Source organism: Littorina saxatilis, linkage group LG3 (assembly GCF_037325665.1).
Source record: "Littorina saxatilis isolate snail1 linkage group LG3, US_GU_Lsax_2.0, whole genome shotgun sequence".
Taxonomy (NCBI): domain Eukaryota; kingdom Metazoa; phylum Mollusca; class Gastropoda; order Littorinimorpha; family Littorinidae; genus Littorina; species Littorina saxatilis.
In genome coordinates, this window is record NC_090247.1 from 38,636,021 (window position 1) to 38,659,754 (window position 23,734).

Genomic DNA, 23,734 nt, shown 5'->3' on the forward strand with positions numbered 1-23,734 from the left:
TAATTTAAACTTTGTTTACATGAAGACGTTTTCAGTCCAGGTGATGGTGGAGGGAAGGCAGGCTAGGGGACTGGGTGAGACTTCCCCCAAAATTAAAGGAAACAATGTATCTTTCAAAGCTGCAAGAAGATTACAGATGACTCACAGTAAAATACCAGACACAGACAGAAAGCTTTTCTTTCAACATACACAAATGAAAATGTTCCTGAAAATCCTCAGCACCAAATCCTTCTTGCCAACAGCACTGAACCATGAAGCATGACCTCACAAAAAATCCAGAAATGTATCAGAGAAGCCCCATTACCTACTGCCAGAGAGGAGGATATTTATAACCTGTCTGTGAGAAATCTACTTCAGGTCAGGTGTCATATCATTCATTCACAATCTCATGTTGCCAGATACCTGGCTGCAAACATGATTAATACCAATGAATTTCTGAAGTCTGAAACTTTCAGCAATTTTGTTACGTATCCACAGTCCTAACCTGGTTACTGGTGCGTTTTCTTTTTATTTAAAGGCACAGTAAGCCTCCCGTAAACCATCACAGAGCTCCCCGAGCGTCTACATACAGTACAAGCATACTTCCATTTGAACACTCACCGAACGGGAACATCCTGGCTGCTTTATAATAATAATAATAATTCTCTTTATTTATATAGCGCCTATCCGAAGTTCAAAGCGCTTTTATGCCGTGTGAGATGGAATTTTTTACACAATATATCACGCATTCACATCGACCAGCAAACCTCAAGCCTGTTAGGCGAATGTTCACCTTTCGCGGCCTTTATTCCAAGTCACACGGGTATTTGATGGACATTTTTATCTATGCCTATACAATTTTGCCAGGAAAGACCCTTTTGTCAATCGTGGGATCTTTAACGTGCACACCCCAATATAGTGTACACGAAGGGACCTCGGTTTTTCGTCTCATCCGAAAGACTAGCACTTGAACCCACCATCTAGGTTAGGAAAGGGGGGAGAAAATAGCGGCCCGACCCAGAGTCGAACACGCAACCTCTCGATTCCGAGCGCAAGTGCGTTACCACTCGGCCACCCAGTCGAGCGTGAGAAATTTTCAAAGAATTTATTTTCGTGGACTTGGTCCCCTACAACAATGGCGCCTCGTTTTGGTGCTGGACGGCTGTTATGATACCGGAAATCACGCCCGGACAGTAAGCCTCCCGTAAACGATCACAGATACTGTCAGGCTTTTACACACAGTACAAACACCCTTCCATTTGAACGCTCACCAAACGGGAACATCCTAGGTGCCCTACGTAAAGAGCGAGCAATTTTTAAAGAATTAATTTTGCAGATTGTCTTGAACACTTTTTGGACCCATCCTGAACTCAGGTCAAACATGAGTTACTTCTCTTCGGGTCTCATTCTATCGATGTAAACTGGCGATAGCCGTGAATCGATGATTATCAAAATGTTTTTGGACCGTGGTGCGTTTTTGCGCTAGACCTAACTTTTAAAATCTAAATAATAAATTGACAGCTTAATACACAAACATTCTTTAATCATAAAAGAATTCTTTTTTCATCAAGACAAGATCAGTACAATTCGAAGTTGTGAAAGTTTGAAAAAAGAAAAGCCCAGAAGCAGGGTCACGCAAGGGTCGTAGCAGACGATGGTTAATGCATATCACCGTTCCTCGCAACAGTCAAAAGCCATCGCTAGAGTTCTTGTGAACCACAGCCGTTTGTTTCGTGCATAAAAACGTGCTATTGTAAATAAGCTCACATCGAGTCGCATTCAAATGACTAACCGACGACTACATTGTGAAAAAGAGAAACTGGATCACACGGGTTCACGATGGCTCAGGGTAAAGATAAACCACGCAAAAATAAATTCTTTGAAAATTGTTCGCTCTTTACGGAGGGCACCTAGGATGTTCTCAATTGGTGAGTGTTGAAATGAAAGGGTGTTTGTACTGTGTGTAAAAGCCTGACCGTATCTGTGATGGTTTACGGGAGGCTTACTGTGCCTTTAACAATTATATTTGTATAAATTCTTAAATCAGAGGAAAGTGTTAATTCTGGCCCAAGTATACTGAAGGGCAATTCTTCTTCGCCCGGATATATTTTATCTGAGGATGCATCCGCTCCGGATGACAGTTTTACAACTGAAACCAGCATGTGAATAAAATGCTTCAAGCTGAGAACCTATCTCCATCCCTCTCAGCTCCAATAAAATCAAGTGTAACACGATAAGTTAACACAGAAGGAAATTCTTCACCACCAGTTATTCTTCATATCTTTATTGCCTTCCGGATTTAACATTTCTTGAAGTAATTTGCTGAAGCAGCACTGAGAGAACATAAGACTTCATTCATAGGCTGAATGTTCTATTTTGTCCAAGACTAACACCTGGCTGAAAGCTGATAAACTTCTTTCAGATGTAAAGGACGGAAAGGGTAAAAAACTGCTGTGGCCTATGTGGGTAATGCCAAATGCCTCTTGAGCAATGCAGTGCATCAGGTTACTGACTTTCAAGCTTGCTGGCAGTTGGTGCTCACATGTGCACCTATTTTTACATCATGCCGCTTTATCGGTCATGACATGATGCATGACTTCTGAGTACACTGTCACCCCGGGGAATCTTGATCCAGCGCATTTGGATTGACAACACTAAGAAGGTATGCAAATGGTCAAGAGTACAACAGAGCGTCGAGTGCCTGTATCACGAGTTGGTCACAAAACTAGCCTTGTAAAGGCAACCATTCTACATGCACCTCAATCAAACCTGTTCTAATCTGTTCAAAATAAGTTGATTTCAATATGCATGTCTTCTTGTGTTCAAATCTGTGTCTGTTGAGTTATATATCTGTGGATTAGTTCGAAAAAGTCGGTTGTCGGCGAAACGCGAAACGTGACACAATTCACACACTACACTTTGAAGCTGCATGTTCGCTTTACCAGAGACAATTTGAAACTGAATCAATCATATCATGTTATGAAAGACAAAACAGTTCAATGCAGGTTTACTGTCAGGACGAACGAATGACCGGCGATGTGTATAATTGCGTTCAAAGGACGGCTGCTTGCGCGTAACCGTCGCGTTAGTTTTTCGTACCGAGTTCATCTTCATTTTAACAACGAGTTGGAAGTCTCGCGTAGGTGGGAAACAGCATGATTTTAAAGCTTCTGTCGCTGCCTTCATTTCGGCATAGGACTTTAAGCGGTTTCTTGATTCCACTCTACATAGCAGTCCAAGGGAAAAATAATTGAAAACCGCGTAAATGTTATGTTACGCGCATGCAACAAAAAACGATCCCTCACTAGGACGTGAACGAGATTTTGCGTAAGCGGCGGCCATTTTGAATATTGTTTACAAAAGAGCTGGTCCACATGCTGTTTTGGTCGAAGCATTGATGGATCATTGTGGCGAAAAAGCATGAGGTAAGTTTTGCTGTTTATGGTTACGTTTATGCAGTTTTGTCAGTGAAAGACATGAAATGCAAGTAAAGTGACCAAAATACATTATCATTTTTATGAACAACGGCATGAACGTGAAAACAGTGTTAGCAGGGGTTATCTTAGTCGCATTTGGAATTGTGGAAAATGTTTGTTGATTTGTTATGAGCACATGTTTGTGAGTGACCATGCTTACTTTTGGTGTTACTGTTTTTAATGTTACATGCGTGAATATGTTTGCTTTAGGAGAATGATTTTTACATGTTTTTTAGCGAGAAGACCAATTTTGGACGTAGTGTTGTGAGATCTCGAAGGATTAAAAAAAATTGTTCCGACTTACCATTTTTTTACCATCTTGACGCGTGATTGTAACTTAACACGAAAGTACATATCGTTAACGTTACGTACAAGCAAGTGCTGCATTCATTTTAGATCGGGGAAATTTTAAAGGAAAACAAATATGCAATAATCTGAACATTTGCATTCTCGATGAATGTGGATGGCCCTGGTACGATCTTAAACCCAAGTTTGAATGTTCTGTTCGTACGTAACCTAACGCAATCACAGTGACAACATGCCCGTGTAAAGTTACATGCTAACTATCACCTTGTTGATGGAAACTGAATCTGCAAGTACCTGTCTGATTTTTCAAGATGATGCGTTTTGAATGGCGATCTTTAACTTCAGTTTGTGTTTTCGCCTGCACAAGGGATGTTTTAGTGATATATGTGTTTGTATGTAACTTTACTCCATAAAGAGTGGTGTTAAGTTACACTCATGTATTTTTCATCACACAAGTTTGGTATAGCAAAATCTATTGAATAGGAGCTTTTTAATACAAATGAATTGTTTGCTTCATGGTAACATTTGAATTATAATTGTGCATTATGTTACATGCAGTAAAAACGTGCATGCAAGTAACTTAACACGATAAATGCATGTTATGTACCTGCAGTCATACTGACATTTTCAAATGGCATTGCTAAGATGAACTCAGGATTTCATTGACTGGTTCAATCCCACTTTGAAAGGTGACTGGATGGAAACAGTCAACAATTTTGCTTTTCAAACTGTTTAATGCTTCAAAATAGATTAAAGGTGTTTGCATGTAACATGACACCATAGGTTTTGTGTAAAGTTACTTTCAAACGTATCTTGAAGAATTTCACATTTTTGTGCACACTAATTGCACACTATAATGTTCAAAGAGTGGATCATTTAGTACAAGCATTTTTTTTAAACATGTGTTTGAATGTCACATAACACAAACATAATCATAGACTAAGGGATTATTCGGTGTTAAGTTACATATGTATGAGTAAAAATTGCCGTCAACATAGTTTATTATCTTTTCTTTCTTTTCTGTGGATGCTTTTTTTTTAAGGCTGCTTAACAACCAAGATATGGTTTAATGCAGGTCAACAAACAAACAAAAACCCACTTAATCTATTGCTTGAATGTAACTTTACTCGGTAAAAACAAAAATTCACAAAGAAGGTGAGTGTTTTCAGACTAAGAGTGAATAATTATGTATTAGGATGAGTTTTAACAGTATGTGTTTGAATCACAATGTAACATAACACACACATGATCAACAGCATTAGGAATGCTATTTCAGGACACAAAAAAGTTTGTTTCATCGGTCCAGCATTTAATTTTTTTTAAATTTTCTTCCTTCCCTGGACACTATCAACTGAGACAACATCCAGTGAAGTTTGCAGAACAGAGTGGTGTGGACTCAGCTGACAATACTGTGACCTGCATTTCCAGGGGTAAGAGTACAAGGACTTCAATACATTCAGGAAGAAATTGTGAGAATTGAGGCACTGGGGATTTATTTTTTTTTGTTTGTTTCAGTACCAATGATACTAGTTTTTGTTTAAATGTACACGAATATATTAACATGCATGGTAATTTATGTTTAATTCAATCAAATTGATGATTTTCATGAGATTAGTTATGTGGAACTGGTACGCTTTGAATATCACCTCGGAATTTCTTGTTATTTTGTGTTGCAGATTCAAGCCCTCATTGGTGATGGTGCAGAAGTACATTTCCTGAAGAAACAGCGTGAGAGCAAACAGACTTCTATGTGTGGCCCTTTGTTCCCATGCACTAAGATTTCTGAAGCTGTACTGTTGTCATGTATTTGTTTAGCATGAGGTCAACCAGCCTAGATGCATTCCCTCCATAATAAAAAAAAACAATAAAAAATAATACGAGTGGGTGGAACGCTGTTTTGTTAATATTTCAAAACTGTCATTGATTTTCATGTATGCAGAGGCTCTTCTATTCCATCTGTCAGTGCCACATCTGTGGTTAGCAGCTTCATGTTTGTTTTTGAGTTCATGTTGTGCTGTTGTCTAGTTACAATCTGAAAGATAGGAAAGGCTGGTTGGTAGCAAAGTTTGGTTGGTAGGACATTTTTGGTTGTTGCCCAATGTTTTGTCCAACATTTGCTGTTTTGTTTGAGTATTTCTCTTTTGATTACTAAGGTGTAGCTGAAGTAATAACAAAAGTTGAATGGATATGTTTGCCTTTCCCTTATTCGGGATATTTTGTTTGTTGCCTAAAACTGGCTCTGAATCCACTTAAATTCAATTATTTCACTGTCTTAAGCACTCAATAGGTCATTCAATATTAAGAGAATGTTTTCTTCAATTACTAGTACGATTTAAGTGATTAAGAGGCTGTATAACAATTATTTCACCTTCAAATAGCACTAGTTGGTGTAAAGTTACTTGCATACGTCTTTTCTTGTTATTTATTCTTTCCCTTTATCACTTGGACTCACATTTTTGGATGTGAAATATGTTTATATCTATGTATTTACTTGTAGAACATTTAATTCTGGATGGATTTCTTTTTCTGGTGAAAAATGGGTAAGAAAAAGGATAGGTCACAGTGTTATGTTACATGCATGTATTGCTAGGTTTTCTATTTTATACATTAAAACGAGTAAAACAATTGTTGGGATACTTTAACCTTAATTAATACTTTAACTGAAGTATTTCATACCTTGACAATGTAGGAGCCTTTAATACAGTACATTTACTCAGTCATTTTACCTTGAAATTAGGAACGCCTGATGTTGTAAATGCATGGTGCATTATAACATAATTCAGAAATTGGAAAAATGAACTTTTTCTTCTTACAATTAAATATAAAGATAAGGCTTAACATATTTGAAGACTTTTTGTTTGTTTATTTTACTTAAATACAGTAGTCCCTTCCATTTCCGGCCCTTTCGTGGGTGTGAACCTACCCGGAGCGGCCAGCTTTCCCATGACTAATGAGTTTTCCTTCTATAATTGACTCTTAATGGCCGTTAACCTGTCTGACGCGGTCAACGGTCACTGATTTTTGCCCTAAGGTGCCCCTCTTACTCGACAGGAGCGGCCACTTAACGGCCACTTGTCACTTTCGCGGGCGAGCGCCTGTGGTGTGTGTGTGTGTGTGTGTGTGTGTGTGTGTGTTGTGTGCACAGACGGCACAGCACGAGCAGACGACATGAATACTTACGCATGCGCAAACTGTAAATACAGACATGCGCATACATGTACATTTACGGCAGTCACTTCCGGATCGATCACAGCTGATGTGAGTTTGAAACACTTGTTTATCTGACACTCAAATACATATATAATAATCCAAACAACACACATAGAAACATACGAAACAATAGCTTAGCCAGGACGATCGAGTTAAACACGCAAATAATTAAGATGTATAAACGAAAGCAAAACTAACAGAGACAATGAATCGGCGGCTCGTGGATGATCGCTTTCTTTTCTTCATGAAAACTTGATCGTGTTTTTTGGGTTTTTTTGGAGGAGGAGGGGGCCTGTAATGAACGGCCACCTGATATTTGCGGTCACCTTTGCAATGACTAATGGGTGACCGGATATGGCAGGTACTACTGTATGTTACTTTTTTTTTTTTTTTTTTTTTTTTTTCTCTATGGGTGTGAGACATGGAGGACAACAGAGACCATGCTGGGAAAGATCCAAGTCTTTGTCAACACCTGCTTGAGGCGCATCCTAAACATCAGATGGACGGACAGAATCCGAAATGAAGACCTTTGGCAGAGAGCTGACCAGAAACCAGCGGCGCAGCAAATTCTCCGGAGGAAATGGGGCTGGATAGGGCACACCCTGAGAAAGCCAGCATCCAGTATCACGAGGCAAGCCCTGAAGTGGAATCCACAAGGGAAAAGGAAGAGAGGCCGGCCGCGCAACAGCTGGAGACGAGACACTGAAGCAGAGATCAACAGGCAGGGGAAGACCTGGAGCCAGATCGAAAGGGCAGCCCAGGACCGTGTCGGATGGAGAATTGTCGTCGATGGCCTATGCTCCCCCGGGGGTTCATAATGGCCTAAGTAAGTAAGTATGTTACTTTTTTAACATTGTGAGTCAAATGTTCTGCTTTGTGTAAAGTTACGTACATGCAACAGTTACATGCAGTTTTCAATACTGTATCAGACTAGAACACTGTTGTTATGATTTAATCATTGAAAGTACACTTGTAGCAGGCTGTTAAAGTTAAATAAAGACCTGGAATTAAACTGGATTTGTTTTAAGTTGATGTTGATTGAAAGGGTCACGGTGTTACCGTTACATGCAAACCAAATACATTTTCTTCAAATACTACTCAGTAAATAGCCCATTTGAAATTTCTTTCGGTAGGAAGTATCAAGATAACTATATGCTCCAATTTAAGTAAAAAAGATTGTTTTATGACAAAATTATATTTGTCATGCTCATGTCACAGAGACTGGACACTATTCTGTACTCTTGACCAAATGCAAGCAAGAGTGTACATAGACAGACAGACAGACAGATACAGACGATGCTGTCATACTATTTCCTCTGACTTTACTAACTGCACTGCTTAACATCAAGTCGAAATCTTTTGTAAGAACTCCTGGATCAAAATAACCCAAACTAAACTGACTTACAAGCACCTGTACGCCATGACCTCATGCAGAGTAACAGGACCTGTGTTCAAACATTGTGAACTAAGACTAGCCCATTCACACTTGCACACTGTGATCTCATACTGTGTAATGGGACCTGCATTCAAAAATCCCCATATTTGTCTTTTGTGCAGGTTGAAAATAGACCTGTGAAACTAGGAAGCTTAAACAATGAATCAGAAATATCTTTGTGCAATCAGCACTTGTGTCCCATTTGTACTGTTTTAACACAACGCAGGGTGCCAAAACAGAAAACCTTTGTGCCGTTAGATGATCTGTATGCACTCTTTCATCCCCTGCAGACGCTTCTTACTTATAAACCAGGCAGCCTAACTTTAGAAACACAGTTAAAGATTATGAAGTGCTAACAATAAAATCTGCCACAGAGAGACATGCACGACAATGTAAGACAAACAAAACAAACACGGATGAATTCCCACTTAAAGTCTGAAAGCCAAAGCAGTTTTAGTACTAAGTGACCCAAATTACTCAATTGACATACAAACACACATAACAAACACAAAATGAAAAGCAGGCTTTGACATTCCCATAGTAATCACACTGTACACACATTATCTCACAAAATAATAAACAACACCACACACCCCAAGTCCAGAGTGTCCAGCATGGTAGGTTGAGGTAGGTAAAGAGCTTGTAGAACTTGAACGGGATCCGATCCCTGAACCACCTGAGCTGTAACCACTTGACCCCAGCCCCGAGCCGTACCCTATAGAAACCAATCCCGCACTGCTCAGCCCTGAGCTCAGTCCGCTAGATCCATATGAACTTCCGGATCCCAGTCCTCCAGATCCATATGAACCACTAGAACCAAGTCCGCTAGATCCGTAAGAACTAGAACCTAGTCCACTGGAGCCGTATGAACCACCATATGAACCACTAGATCCATATGTGGAGCCAAGTCCGCTGGATCCATAAGTGGATCCGAGTCCAGAGGATCCTGATCCTAGTCCTGAGTATGAAGATCCGGAAGGTGTGTATGAAGAACTGGAGGGAGTGTATGACGATCCGGAGGGAGTGTATGAAGATCCAGAGGGAGTGTATGAAGATCCGCCGGAGGGAGTGTATGAGCTGTAGGGACTGGAGTACATACCGCCTCCAGATCCACCAAGTCCACCAGCGATTCCAGACAGACTGCCCAGGCCATAGCGATTTGAACCGTACGACATGGTTGCCTAAACTGTCAGGTGCGTTCAAGACCGCACTCAATATGAAAACCCTTCGCCTGTTGTTCAGGTGCTCACAAGAATGCACCTAATCAGAAATCCTGTGGGTTTTCTCTACTGTCTCCTTGCAAGAGTTCACGTTGTTTTCTGCCTCGTAGCTATAGCACACATCAAAGCACAATGCAGGCTGACTTCACACAGCAGTGCACAAATTTAACTGGACCGACTTCTTGAGTCATACTCAACCATCCCTTGCATGTCCCTCTGTTTCCTGTTAATGTTATCGAGATGTTATCACCTAGATGAACTGAGTGAACCTTTTGCCACTGAGAAATTATGACAGATCTAATCAAAGCTTTCAAGGCCAGGGTACATGTACCAATTGAACCATTACCGGTACCTGCTCTGGTTAGATTTGGTTTTTTAAAGTTTCTACTCTACCTTGTGAAAATACCCTTCCAAGAATCTTTTTCCCCAAAAGAAAATATTAAAGATAACAAACTCACACGCTATGTTAAGAGTAAATGTTTGTTTTCAAAGCTGACACAATGATCATCATCTAAGTCTTTCAGCAATGCCTGCCAAAATATTCTTGCACACGAGACATTAAATACCTTCACACTGAACTGCTCTTAAAAAAAGTAAAATCTTGTTTGGCATTTGAACACTGAATCTTCCCCTGAACTTAAATCTCACGTCACTTCACATCTCACATTTTTTCTGCAACATCAAGCATCTACTATTCCTTCATTAACCTCCCTCCCAGACGGCCAAACTCAGGTTGACAGCTATGCACCTGGCAGCTGGGAAAGCAGAGCTATAGAGACGTCAGTACCCTCACAGGGTGAACACTGATTACTGTAATCCTCCCCCCAGATTAGCCACACTTCACTGCCTCCTGTGTGCGCTGAACCAGAATCAACCGCAGATGCAAAACACATGGGTTAGTGCCCTCACTTTTCTTCCCCTTTCTCCCTCTACTTCTCCCAACCACATCTATCAAGTGCTGAGAGCTAGAGAAAATTGTTCTCACAGAGAAAATTGTTCTTGCGAGCAGCTTTGAAAATACTCAAAAAGTCAAGTAAATTTCTCAACTGAAATTAAAAGTTGCCTAAGCTCATGCCTAAAGTGGGATATAGAAATGCTTTAGGCTTTCAAAGATGTTTGTTATTGTACAGAAATAATATCTGAATTCATAACTTTCTTCCATCACTAACTAAAATCAGTGACTCCACAAGAAGGTCTTGGCAGAAAAGAACAATGTGAAAAACAAACTTAGTTCGTACACTTGACTTTAAGAACCCACAAACAGGAAGACGGTGAACTCAAGGGCAACACAAGGTAGAAGAAATCCCTGAAAACACAGACTGATTTCTCTCTCTTTCTGTGCAAGAAGCCAGTTGCGGTGAGTTTGGCAACAAGGTATCGCTGTTGAGCGTGTTCGACACAGATGCGGCAGATGAACTTTCAACACCACAACTCCAGGCCCGGTGTGGAGCAAGACACAGAAGAAACAAAACACTGTTGTCTGGACCTTTCTCTCCAGCAGACGAAAGAAAAGGCAAGGCGGCGAGTATAGGTTCACACCTTCACCCTCTGCCTAGCTTGCAGCTGTCGAAATGATTTTTCTCTCTCTATCAACTCTTGCTGCTTGCTGACTTCAAGACTTGTAATCGACTTCCCTGCGATGAGTACTTTGAAAATTCGAAACAAAACTGTGCTCTGGTTTGACTCCAGATGAGGAGTAGAGAGAGCAACCCAGTTTACCGAATGCACCACGAGAGATAGTACACACCTCTCACTCACTCCACACGGGAAGCATGTACCCCCCTTTGATTACTCACTTTTCCCTACCAGCTCGTGCTCTTTGCGCCCTTCAACAACCTGGCACCCCTTCAACACCTCATTGAGCTCAGCCTGCACGCGCTGAACACGGCAGTGCAAGTAGGTACAAGACTGCTCCATTTGTCCCTCAGGGGGTGGGCGGGTTTCACCTGGCTTCAGGATGAAGGGGGGCTCTGGGAGGGACCGACTTTTTTCTTCTTCGGCAAAACAGGCGCATGAAAGTATAACTCTTGCGTGTTCATGCACTTGTCACAGTAAGTTTTCAAGCATCCATCATAGCTGCTGTAACAGTCCTTTCCTTTATTATGCAACTGAAGGTTCCACTGGCACAGCTGGTCTGAATTCGATTAATATCAGGTGTTGTTCTTTTAACACAAACCTTGTCCTCAATCATTGCTTTCTTTTCCTTTAATACATTTGTTTAGCTGTGCCCAAGCACCTTCGCCACCACCCCTATGTAACCTGCTGATTTTATATGACTCAACAATGGCTCCAAAATTGAAAGTAATTACAGGGAAATGAAGACTGTCTGTTAATGGACATGTGCCAACCTAGCACCAGACATCCACACACACACACACACACACACACACACACACACACACACACACACACAAACACTAATTACACACCCTACCCAACCCCTTTTGAATGGCATGCGCCTGTAGGCCAAAGAGGTCTGTCTGCTGTCAGATTCCACAAGACGCCTGGTAGCATTGTTGCTATAGCAATGAACGGTTTGAGGAGGGGGCCAGGCACTGTATGTACTAATGGGCCCCAGTGCCGCACGTGCCGGCTTCCTCGCAGTTAGCGGCACACACACAGCACAGTAAAATATATATATCCCTCTCTCTCTCTAGAAAAAGGTATACATAATACAGGTAAAACTACAGTACAAGCCAGGTGGAAAGACTGCCCAACCATCCTCAAGTGTCAGAAAGGTGGGTCAAAACGGTTACTCAGAACAACTTGAGCATCGACTGCCGCTACCGCTACGAAACCAAAAGCTGAAGCCAGCTGTGCTGTTCTACTTTTCACTGCTGGGAATAGAGAGAGAGAGAGAAGAGAAGAGAGAGAGAGAAGAGAAGAGAGAGAGAGAAGAGAGAGAGAGAGAGAGAGGAGAGAGAGAGAGAGAGAGGAGAGAGAGAGAGAGAGAGAGAGGAGGAGGAGAGAGAGAGAGAGAGAGAGGAGGAGGAGAGAGAGAGAGAGAGAGAGAGAGAGAGAAGAGAGAGAGAAAGACAGAGAAAAGAGAGAGAGAGAGAGAGAGAGAGAGAGAGAGAAAGAGAAGAGAGAGAAAGACAGAGAAAAGAGAGAGAGAGAGAGGAGAGGAAAGGAGAGAGGAGAGAGAGAGGAGAGAGAGAGAGACAGAGAAGAGAGAGAAAGACAGAGAAAAGAGAGAGAGAGGAGAGAGAGAGAGACAGAGAAGAGAGAGAAAGACAGAGAAAAGAGAGAGAGAGAGAGCATGTTTGTGTGTCTGCACCTGTATACATACATCAGCATCCATGCACACCTGCGTGCGTGGAGCAAAACTACCTGTTCAGCAATTTTTGTTATCCTGACAGAGCAGGGTGTGGTGCATTCGTGATGATTTCAAGCCACCCATTCCTCTTCAGAAATGGTTCACCTCTATCCCAAGAACGATGCATCTGGCATTAACAGATGGTGAAGTCCCTTGACCCTGTGTATCGTTCTACCGGAGAATCCCTACCTCCTTGCTTAGCATTAAATCTTATCCAAGGGTCAATGACACACACACACACACACAGAAACAGACACACACACACTCCTCCGCTTGCCGCCTCAAAGGCAATCAAAGTGCCACTAACTATCGGTAGAGTAATCGCCCAGGTGGTTAAACAGAGTCACTGACCCACTATACCTTTATATGCCTCCTACTTCAGCACACACACACACACTCTGGCGTGTGCACACGCGCTCACACACATGCAGGAGTCACTGGATCATTGACCCTCTTTAATCTTTCTGCATGCTCTGTGCAACACCATATCTTCACCAAGGGTACATCTCACCACACTACCCCCCCCCCCCCTCCCAACACACACACACCTTCCCAGTTCACCTCAAAGGCAAGGTAAATAAAGTGCCACTAACCAGGTAAATTTCTGCGGTGGATCACTGGATCAACTGTGCTTATAATGCCTATGTTTCTTTAAAAAATACCCTTGTGCTTTCTTTTCCCACTGAAACCCATCTCAGGCGCTAGCTTTGTTTGTGACATGCCCTGTGTCAATTTGACATTCATATCACATATATACACTTAGGGGTAAAGTTCTCACACCTTTTTTTTGCGAGATTGAAAGGGGTAGAGCCACTACACTGGTTGAAAGCTAATAAAATGCATACGTTTTTATTCAATTGAATAAAAAAAAAATCGTAAAAATCCCCACGGTTTTGGGAAGTGTGTTTGCTGGAACTTGCTTCACGGGTGTAGGTTGAAAACGTCATTATTTAATGAAAAAGAGAGAAAGAGAGAAAGAGAGAGAGAGAGAGAGAGAGAGAGAGAGAGAGAGAGAGAGAGAGAGAGAGAGAGAGAGAGAGAGAGAGAGAGAGAGAGAGAGAGTGTTGCATACAATTTCAAAGTCCAACATCTTTTTTTTAAACATTTCAAACTGTAATAAGATAAACAGCATGGGAATTGATTTAAAGAAAAATCTCTGTAAACTAGGGAGTTCCGGGGGCATGACTAAATTCTGTGCAATCTGGCGCATTCTGGGAGTATGTTTCTTTAACTGAATTAATATTATTTTCAAACTGTTTACAAAAGTGACTGACGCGGGCGGAATATCACTGAATAAAGGGGCGGTTTTATGGAGGACATTGGTCATTCTAGGCAGATTGTCTTTTTCGATTTTTGCTCCTCGATTTTTTTGTCTCGTTGGCTCACGTAAGTGTAGCCTATGCGATGATAAACTTTGTCTGTCTGTGCGTGCGTGCGTGCGTGTGTGTGTGATAGAAACTTTAACATTTCCGAGTCTATGGATAAAGCTCGCATAAGAAGATTACGTCTCGGTCAAAAGTGTTTGACGTGTGTGATAGAAACTATTTGAAGACGTCACATTATGACCTAAGAGGGTTCGACGTCACGTGTTACTGTTTGTTGATTTCTTACGTGAGCCTTGAAGGCTTCGCCTCTTGTTTTTTACATTTAGTCAAGTTTTGACTAAATGTTTTAACATAGAGGGGGGAATCGAGACGAGGGTCGTGGTGTATGTGTGTGTGTCTGTCTGTCTGTGTGTGTGTGTGTGTAGAGCGATTCAGACTAAACTACTGGACCGATCTTTATGAAATTTGACATGAGAGTTCCTGGGAATGATATCCCCGGACGTTATTTTTTCGATAAATACCTTTGATGACGTCATATCCGGCTTTTTGTAAAAGTTGAGGCGGCACTGTCACACCCTCATTTTTCAATCAATCAATCAATGAGTCTTATATCGCGCATATTCCGTGGGTACAGTTCTAGACGCTCTGCAGTGATGCCGTGTGAGATGAAATTTTATACGGCCAGTAGATTGCAGCCATTTCGGCGCATATTTACCTTTCACAGCCTATTATTCCAAGTCACACGGGTATAGGTAGACAATTATTAACTGTGCCTAAGCAATTTTGCCAGGAAAGACCCTTTTGTCAATCGTGGGATCTTTAACGTGCACACCCAATGTAGTGTACACGGGGGGAGGTTCGGACACCGAAGAGAGTCTGCACACAAAGTTGACTCTGTGAAATAAATTTCCGCCGAACCTGGGATCGAACTCACGCTGACAGCGGCCAACTGAATACAAATCCAGCGCGCTACCAACTCGAGCTATATCAATCAAATTGATTGAAATTTTGGCCCAGCAATCTTCGACGAAGGCCGGACTTCGGTATTGCATTTCAGCTTGGTGGCTTAAAAATTAATTAATGACTTTGGTCATTAAAAATCGGAAAATTGTAAAAAAAAAAACAAATTATAAAACGATCCAAATTTACGTTCATCTTATTCTTCATCATTCCCTGATTCCAAAAACATATAAATATGTTATATTTGGATTAAAAACAAGCTCTGAAAATTAAAAATATAAAAATTATGATCAAATTTTTTTTTTAAATCAATTTAAAAACACTTTCATCTTATTCCTTGTCGGTTCCTGATTCCAAAAACATATAGATATGATATGTTTGGATAAAAAACACGCTCACAAAGTTAAAACGAAAAGAGATACAGTAAAGCGTGCTATGAAGCACAGCGCAACCGCTACCACGCCAAACAGGCTCGTCACTTTCACTGCCTTTTGCACTAGCGGCGGACTACGTTCAGTTTCATTTTGTGAGTTCCACAGCTTGACTAAATGTAGTTATTTCGCCTTACGCGACTTGTTTTTGTCTTAAAAAGGATTTTTTTTCTTCTCTGAAATGAGCAGCTTTTCTCTGAAATCCTCGGATCCGAGGAGAATTCCCATGCCTGACAAAGCCGACAGGCTTGCATGATATCAGAAAAGGCATAAAATCGGAGGAGTAATCCACAACTCCACACATAGAGCTGTTCTATGCAACAACAGAGAAATTGAAGTCAAATACGCCCTCACGGCAAAGCCATTAGGGGTGTATGCGTGTTTAGGTGGTATCAGCCATCTGCACTTATGGCAGAATGACCGAGGTCTTTTACGTGCCATTGTGGTGACACGGGGGTGGGAGATGGATACCGTCTCTGGGTCTGCACATAAAGTTGACCCGTGTCCGTCCCAGCCCGGATTCGAACCAGCGACCTTTCGATCACAAGTCCAGTGCTCTACCACCTGAGCTACCCGGGCCACTATGCTACAACAGGTAGAGGTGTCATTTTTTATTCCACTTCAAACGCTCTTCAGCTGTTCAGAATTGTTTTAACTCCTTTTACACAACTCTAACAAACAAACAAGCCACATAATGTCAGACCTGTTTACCCCCATAAGTGTTTTAGAGTAATGCTCAGCCCCAAAAATAGTAATCCTGGCACAAAAATAGTAATCATCCAGCATTCGTCGCCAATTACAACGCACATGACCACTGTGTCTGCGAAACGCAATCATGCACATATATCCATCATTCACAAACAAAACACATCAGTCAGTTTTTGTAGTCATCATAATTTCAAAGAAGATCAATCAAAAGCACATGCATCACTGATTCTTTTTCTTTTGCTCCTAGTAGGCCTTTTTCAGTGTGCCAAGCGCTTCTCTACTGTACTTGCGCTTGCCGAATGAGTGAGGGCGAGACTTCACCACTAGAATAAGACTCTCCAGCGTCTCATCAGACAGACATGATCTCTGGTCAGTCCTGTGCTTTTTCACCCCATTTTGCCATTGAAAAAAACAATGCCAAACATGTGATGTGATAAAAAAAAAAAAAATTTTTTATTTTTTTACTTTTTTTTTATTTTTTATTTTTTTTATTTATGAAAATCGTAGTCTTGACACGGATAGCGGAATGGCGTATTTTTTGCAGAAAATCGTAATAAATTACGCCAAAATCGTAATGGTAAACAGGTCTGTAATGAGTATTCCAACTAAATGATTTCCTAATGTAACATTCTCATCAGTTGTGAACAGAACTGTGTGTCCCCTGCCTCATCAGAAAAGAAACCCCATAAAAGTAAACACAGTACAAAATGAACACCGCACCAAACACAGCTGCAATACCTGCACAAATCATATAGCACAAACTGCATTAACATAAAGTATGCCAACATTCACACTGCACACTGAATCCCCACATATGTGTGAACGGCTCAGATCATGGGTAATATTAACACCTTCGCCTTTAAATGCTTATTTGATAGCCATCTATTGAATTGAGAAGAAAACAAAGCATACTAAACTGCTAAGCATGAAACAAACAATAAGGAAATAAAAAGAACCAACAGCATCGTTTTGTATGTGTGGGTTGTAAACACGTTTTATTCACAAAACACGGCGGAAAATGGTGACAAATTTGTTGCACAGCGACAGGTCACTTTCTTCAACCAAGGCCTGTACTTTCATACATGACAAAGAAAAGCAAATGAGGCCTGAATATTAAAGTTATAGTGTTCCTTTGTGTGTCTGAGTGTTTTAACCAACTATCTTCTGAAACGTAATTGCACTCAGCAGATTTGTCTTCCGCTAACTTTCGTGTCACACGATCTTTGCGACAAAGAGATAGATCGCATTCTCGCAGAAAATCATTGACAACACAGGGACGTAGCACCCGGTAGGGCATGTAGGGCGACCGCCCGACCACTTTTTCCGTAAAAAAAAAAAAGAGAGAGAGAGAGAGAGAGAGAGAGAGAGAGAGAGAAGAGAGAGAGAGAGAGAAGAGAGAGAGAGAGAGAGAGAGAGAGAGAGAGAGAGAGAGAGAGAGAGAGAGAGAGAGAGAGAGAGATCTACCAACAGAACACCCCACGTAGTATTCACGCGATGGCATAAGGTCGGTTTTTTTTGGTTTTTTTTTGTGTGTGTTAGTCTTGGTCAACTGCTGGAATAGGATGACGTCTTATTTTGACGAGAACGTCACACGTGACGAGTTCCGTCAGGCCATAAAAGTATTGGCGCCAATTTAGTGAAAATTGCTTCTTCGTCCGTCTGCTCCCATGAGAAACAATGGAGGTAAGAAATGTTTTGTATATTCTGTGTGTGAAGCTGGGGTCAGACTGAGGGGTGAGTGATTGTGTGTCAACCGTAAGTACGCCATAACAATTGAGTAACACAGTAACTTGTGGGGTTAACAGTGTCACATGAAACAACATGTAGAGAGAGAATTGAACAATGGACACAAGTGTGCATCCTGGTTGTGATGGATCGAAAACGCGCTAAAAATATTCTGACAAATCCCTCTATTTTTCAGTCATCACTCAGGCTGCCAATGTTGATGGCTGGACGGATCAATAAATTGCTTGTTTAGAAGTAAACCAGTTTGTCAATCCTTGCTTTTTAACACACTAGACAATAATGAAGACGAAAGTCATTTGAAGTAAGTGCTCATCACATTCAACGTATCGGAATTTAGATATAAATGTAAGTCGATTGATAATCACTGATACATTCACCAGCCCGTTGTTTGGTGGAGGATGGAAAGATGATTAGATGGAACTGAGCTCAGAAGGCACGAAATCGCATCATGTTTTCTTTCTTTTTTAGACCATTACAAGGGGACGGGAAGGGAGGGGGGGGGGGGGGGGGGGGGGCGGTAGTGTAAGCCCCATATTTCCTTAGCTGTCTCAGCATTTTGTCTTCCATTTTTTTCCGCCCTACCACTTTTATTAGGTGTGCTACGTCCCTGCAACACATACCAGTCATTTTTAGCATTGCAATTGGGACGGGCTACTATTATAGTGTCTTTTAAAAAAGAAAAACATTGCAGTATCGCCAGAACACGACCAAAATGAGTTTCGTGTCACAACGTTATGGGCGTGAGATTGTTTAGACTTTTTGTTCTCACACTGTAGTAACATCATTGACAACACAGACAAGTCATTTTTAGTATAGACATTGGGAAGGGCTACTATAATAGTATGTTTTAAGAAAGAAAAACGTCATAGTATCGGCAGAACACGTCCAAAATGAGTTTCGTATCACAGCGTTATGGGCGTGAGATTGTTTATTCTCACACAGCAGATCATATCTCAAAAACTACTAAGTGGATCTTTATGAAATTTGATATAGATATTTTTGAGGGGATTTTCTCATAGAAGGTTTCTCTGTTTATTGATAGGACAGTTTGATGACGTCATATTTTCCCGTTTGCAAAAAAGTTGAGGCAGAACTTTCATAGTTATAGTTTTTCATCAATTTGATCGAAATTCTTATCACACAATCTTAGATCTAGGCCGGATTATTGGATTGCATTTCAGCTTGGTACCTTAACATTTTGTTATTGAAATGTTGGTTCAAAAAAAGTCATTTTTTAAATTTGTTAATGAGTTGTTCTTTGCTACTGGTCACAAGTGGGGGTCAGCTCACACGGATGCATTTTTCAATACAGTCCAGGGGAGAAACTGGTCACAAAGCATCCAGTACATGCCAGAGAGATAGGAGAATCGGCACAATCAAAGAAAATACCAAAATCATTCAATAGATATGGAAATATTAAGATTTACTGTGAAAATGCTAGCAAAAATGGCGTCCAAAAATGGGAACGCACACTTGGTGCGTCTTTGAAGACTTACCTCCCGTTCTGTGTTGTTGATAATAGTCGTGTTTGTGCTGTTTTTGTTGAAATAGTATCTAATAAAACTGATGCAGTTCTTGAAATGTTGCAAATTATTGTTGTCTTTGTGAAATGCGAGAGTGTTCTGAGGCGTAATCTGCATACGGCTGATGTCCCACATAGGGTACCCCACTTCGATCAGCGTATCACTCCAAATGAGCTTCATAGCAGAAAAGCAGATACACTACCAAAACACTGCATAACAGATCTACAAGTCTGAGCCAGAATCATTGAAATTTACTTTCTGTATAAAATATTGCAATCAAATTTGTTCACGCCGTCACACAAATAACGCAGGTTACCCTCGCCTTCGATTCAAAGTACATGTAACTCCAATCTGACTGAATTACCATCGAAACGCAGATGACGAACAGATTCACCACACATTTGTGGTATTTTACACACAAATTTCAACTGTGTTGTTTCGCGATAAACAGCCATAAACAAACAAATGTGGCGCCGTCACGTCGCCTCGGAAGGAATAACGCAGGTGACCAAGACTTGTTTCCGATACCTGTCTGATTAAAATCATCGTTTTTTTTCATGAATGAAGGCTCTTTGGCAGATCTGGTGAGTTGGAAACTGTCTATGAATGTTTCATTTAATGTCAAATGCGTACATTCTTGTCGATATTGTTACCTTTGGGCTCATAAATTAAGTCAATCGTCGTGTTGTCCGAAAGTGACTTTTGTCAGCATAGAACTTACTGTGCTTTGATCATTGACTGAGAAGAATCTTCTGATGACACTAGTTCATTTCACTACGCGACTGCAGATCTGCAAGGAAACTTCTGGCAGGGGAAATAAGCTTAAACTGAAGACGAATAAGCGGAGTAACTGTTCTTCAACGGATTGCTCTCACTGATCTAAATATTTAGATCTTGTCGTCTGCTAGTCTGCTAGTAAGTAGTCTTCGGTCGTGTGAAAGTCACATCTATTTTGACTGTGTGCATCGATCCGTGTAGTGAAATGTTGATCTTTGATGATTTGGCAACATAACTTCGCTAAATGTGCTTCGAGTGTATCTCCCCGTTAACCATTTGAAAACGTCTTTTAACAAGACCATGTTTCGACAGCCCAGACGGGGAGGATCCTCGATAGCTCACAGGGTATATAATGTTTTCCGCCGTTTTTTGAAGAATCCTTTCAAATTTGCTATTCCAAAAGTACCCTATGACACGACTCGAGTGGCAAAGAACATTTTCTGCAATTCCTGTCTCAGTCCATGCAGCCGTTTCGAGTCCTATCGTCATCATACAAACATACACACAGACACTCAAGAATCAGCTTTAAAAGTTAGATTATGTAAGAACCATGTAAACAAGTGATTTGTTCTTAGGTACATCAGATACTACAGTATTTCTGCTTTATGAAAAGCTATATTTCAAAAACAAAACTAGAGATTTGAATTTTGACCACTTTCTCCCTTTCTGTCACCAGTACTGAAGAACAACTCCCATACGTAACTAATATTTGAAGCAGAAAATTTATATTGGTGTATTCCCTATTACGTCCTGTATCTAAAACTATATATTTTTGTTGTTTTGTATTGATAATTATGCTTAAAAATGAAGAAAACCAATAAATAACCACTATCTTTATTTATGAAAAAAGACACTTAAAAACAACCTCTGTCTATTCCTTATCATTTTATGATTCCAAAAATATATAGTTTCATGGTGTTTGACGTTGAAAATATGCTCAAACTTTACAAATTCGGATGTTGAATGGAAATTATACTTCCAAGCTCCGTGCAGCCGATAAGATGATAAAAGCACGTCATTTCAAGTGTGGAACACGCTCATGACGTCATACTGAAAGGTGATAAATTATGGCTTCACCTTGCGACGTTTTATTTCAAACATGGTAACATTTTTAAAGGGGTTTCTTTCTCAGATTTTTGTTTGCCCTCTGTCTGTCTCTCTATGTCTCAGTCTGTCTGACTGATTCAATTAAATGTGTAATTGCTTAGTTTTGCAAAAGTCAAACTAAGTAGGATATACCTAATTGATTACAGGGTTCCTGCAGGGCAGAGCTGATACAATTCAATGAGTTTTCAAGGACATTTCCAGGACCAAATAAATGCTTTTCAAGGACATGATTTTCCCCAAATTAATGCAAGATATAAAAATGCCACTGCGGTTCTCCGCGTCTGCAAACTATTAGTCATTCCGTAGTTGTTTCCCTTGCCAACTTCCGGGAAGGGAAGCAACTACGGGTGACTAGTAATAGTTAGTTCGTCTGCTTTTGTTTTCACTCGATCTTTTATTCTCCCAAAATCTGTGTACTGTATTTGACGAAAAAAAGGGGGTTGCATTTTTTTTTTAAATAAGACAAGCTGCTGACGAAATGTAAAGGCAGCAATTTGGAGAAATCAAGTACTTTTCAATGACTATTTAACAAAACTCTATTTTCAAGCACTTTTCAAGGCCTGGAAAAGGTTTTCCAATTTTCAAGGAGTTTTCCAGGGTTCAAGGACTCTGTACGAACCCTGTTGATTCGGGTCTCTAAATTCTTATTGTAAACTTGTGAGTTTTATCCAAAACAAATTTAATTGGTGTTTTAAACTCAATAATGGGGCATGCTGTGAAGAGTAGAACAATGTGTGTTTACGAGCAGAAAAAGCCCATCAAAGTCAAGAATCGTGTTTTTCTTTCTCTATTTTCACCTTGTAGCTTCCTACAGACACTAAGCAACAGTGTAGTACCACTTCCAGTGCAATATCTTGTACTTTATTTTTGACCATCTGTGCAACACTTCATTGACCCATGATCTGAGCTGTTCACATGTACAAAACCACGACCATACGGTCTGTGAACGTGCATGTGCTTGTATTTCAACAGACACAGACAGTGGAAAGAACAGGCAGACAGATGGACACTGAGACAGACACAGATCAAAGTGGATGGAAAAATGGTTATACCGACAAAGACATGATAATTGGAAGGACAGACAAATGGACACACAATGATGGATGGACAAACAAATAGACTGACATGACAAGTCAAAGTACAGACAGACATACAGACACTGATGGGTGGACGGATGAACAAGCGGATTGATTAACAGGACATGTGTAAAGACTGACAGATGTACAGATGAACACCGACAGACAGAGACAACGGATTGAGGGATACATGGACAAACAGATCAACTGACATTGTCTAAAACTGTACTCACATCTGCTGTTTCATCTTTCTCGTCATCCTCTGGCTTGTTCTCTTTGCCTTTCTCTTCTTCCTGCTGACGGGATAACAATAAAAGTCACTCCCTATCCACTACTCTGTCTGCAGTCCAACATATTTTGTGGCAAATTAAGAGGTAAATGGAAACAGAAACAAGTTAAGTGAAACGATATAAAAACATTTAGTGAGTCTGTACCAAACCAAAAGATCAACACCAAAAACCAGTCATCAAGGAGACTACATTTAGATAGTCTCGGCTAACCATACCCGAAGACCGAGACGGGTCACGCTCGTCTCCACGAAGCATGCGAACGTGGTAGTACTGAACCTATTTTCTTTCATTCTGAAATTTTTTTTTTTTAGTAAACATAACATATATCCATATATTTTTGAATTCAGGAGAAGATGAGGAATACAAAAGCAATAATTGTAAAATCTGTTACTGTAAATTCGATTTTAATGACAAATTTAATGAGCAAACTAATTAACTAATTTTTAAGCTTCCGAGCTGAAATGCAATCCCATAGTCCGGACTTCGTCGAAGATTGCTTGACCAAATGTTCAATCAATTTGGTTGAAAAATGAGGGCTTGATAGTGCCGCCTCAACTTTCACTAAAAGCCGCATATGACGTCATCAAAGACATTTATCGAAAAAAATGAAAAAACTGTCTGGGGGTATCACTTGGGAGAATTTGTATATCAAGTTTCATGAAGATCGGTTCACTAGTTTTTCTCTGAATCGCTCTATACACAGCTACATACATACACCGCCTCCCTCATCTTGATTCCCCGTCTGTGTTAAAACATTAAGTCAAAACTTGACTAAATGTAAAACAAAAAAACTGACAGAATAAGGCGTTTAAAATGGAAAGCGATTCCAGTTGCGTCAGAACTCCTCAC

At 40.6% G+C, this 23,734-nt stretch overlaps 1 protein-coding gene across 15 annotated transcripts in view; it reads right to left on the bottom strand.

Annotated features, from left to right (window-relative positions):
* LOC138962311 (protein phosphatase 1 regulatory subunit 12A-like) overlaps window positions 1-23,734 on the bottom strand; it is a 108,680-nt gene that overhangs the window by 25,234 nt on the left and 59,712 nt on the right. For 13 of the 15 annotated variants that reach the window (XM_070334070.1, XM_070334079.1, XM_070334075.1 and 10 more), the window contains one exon: window positions 22,829-22,891. In XM_070334070.1, coding sequence (XP_070190171.1) covers window positions 22,829-22,891 — 63 coding nt within the window. The remainder of the gene's footprint in view (window positions 1-22,828; window positions 22,892-23,734) is intronic. The other 2 variants (XM_070334069.1, XM_070334072.1) reach the window with 1 other exon arrangement.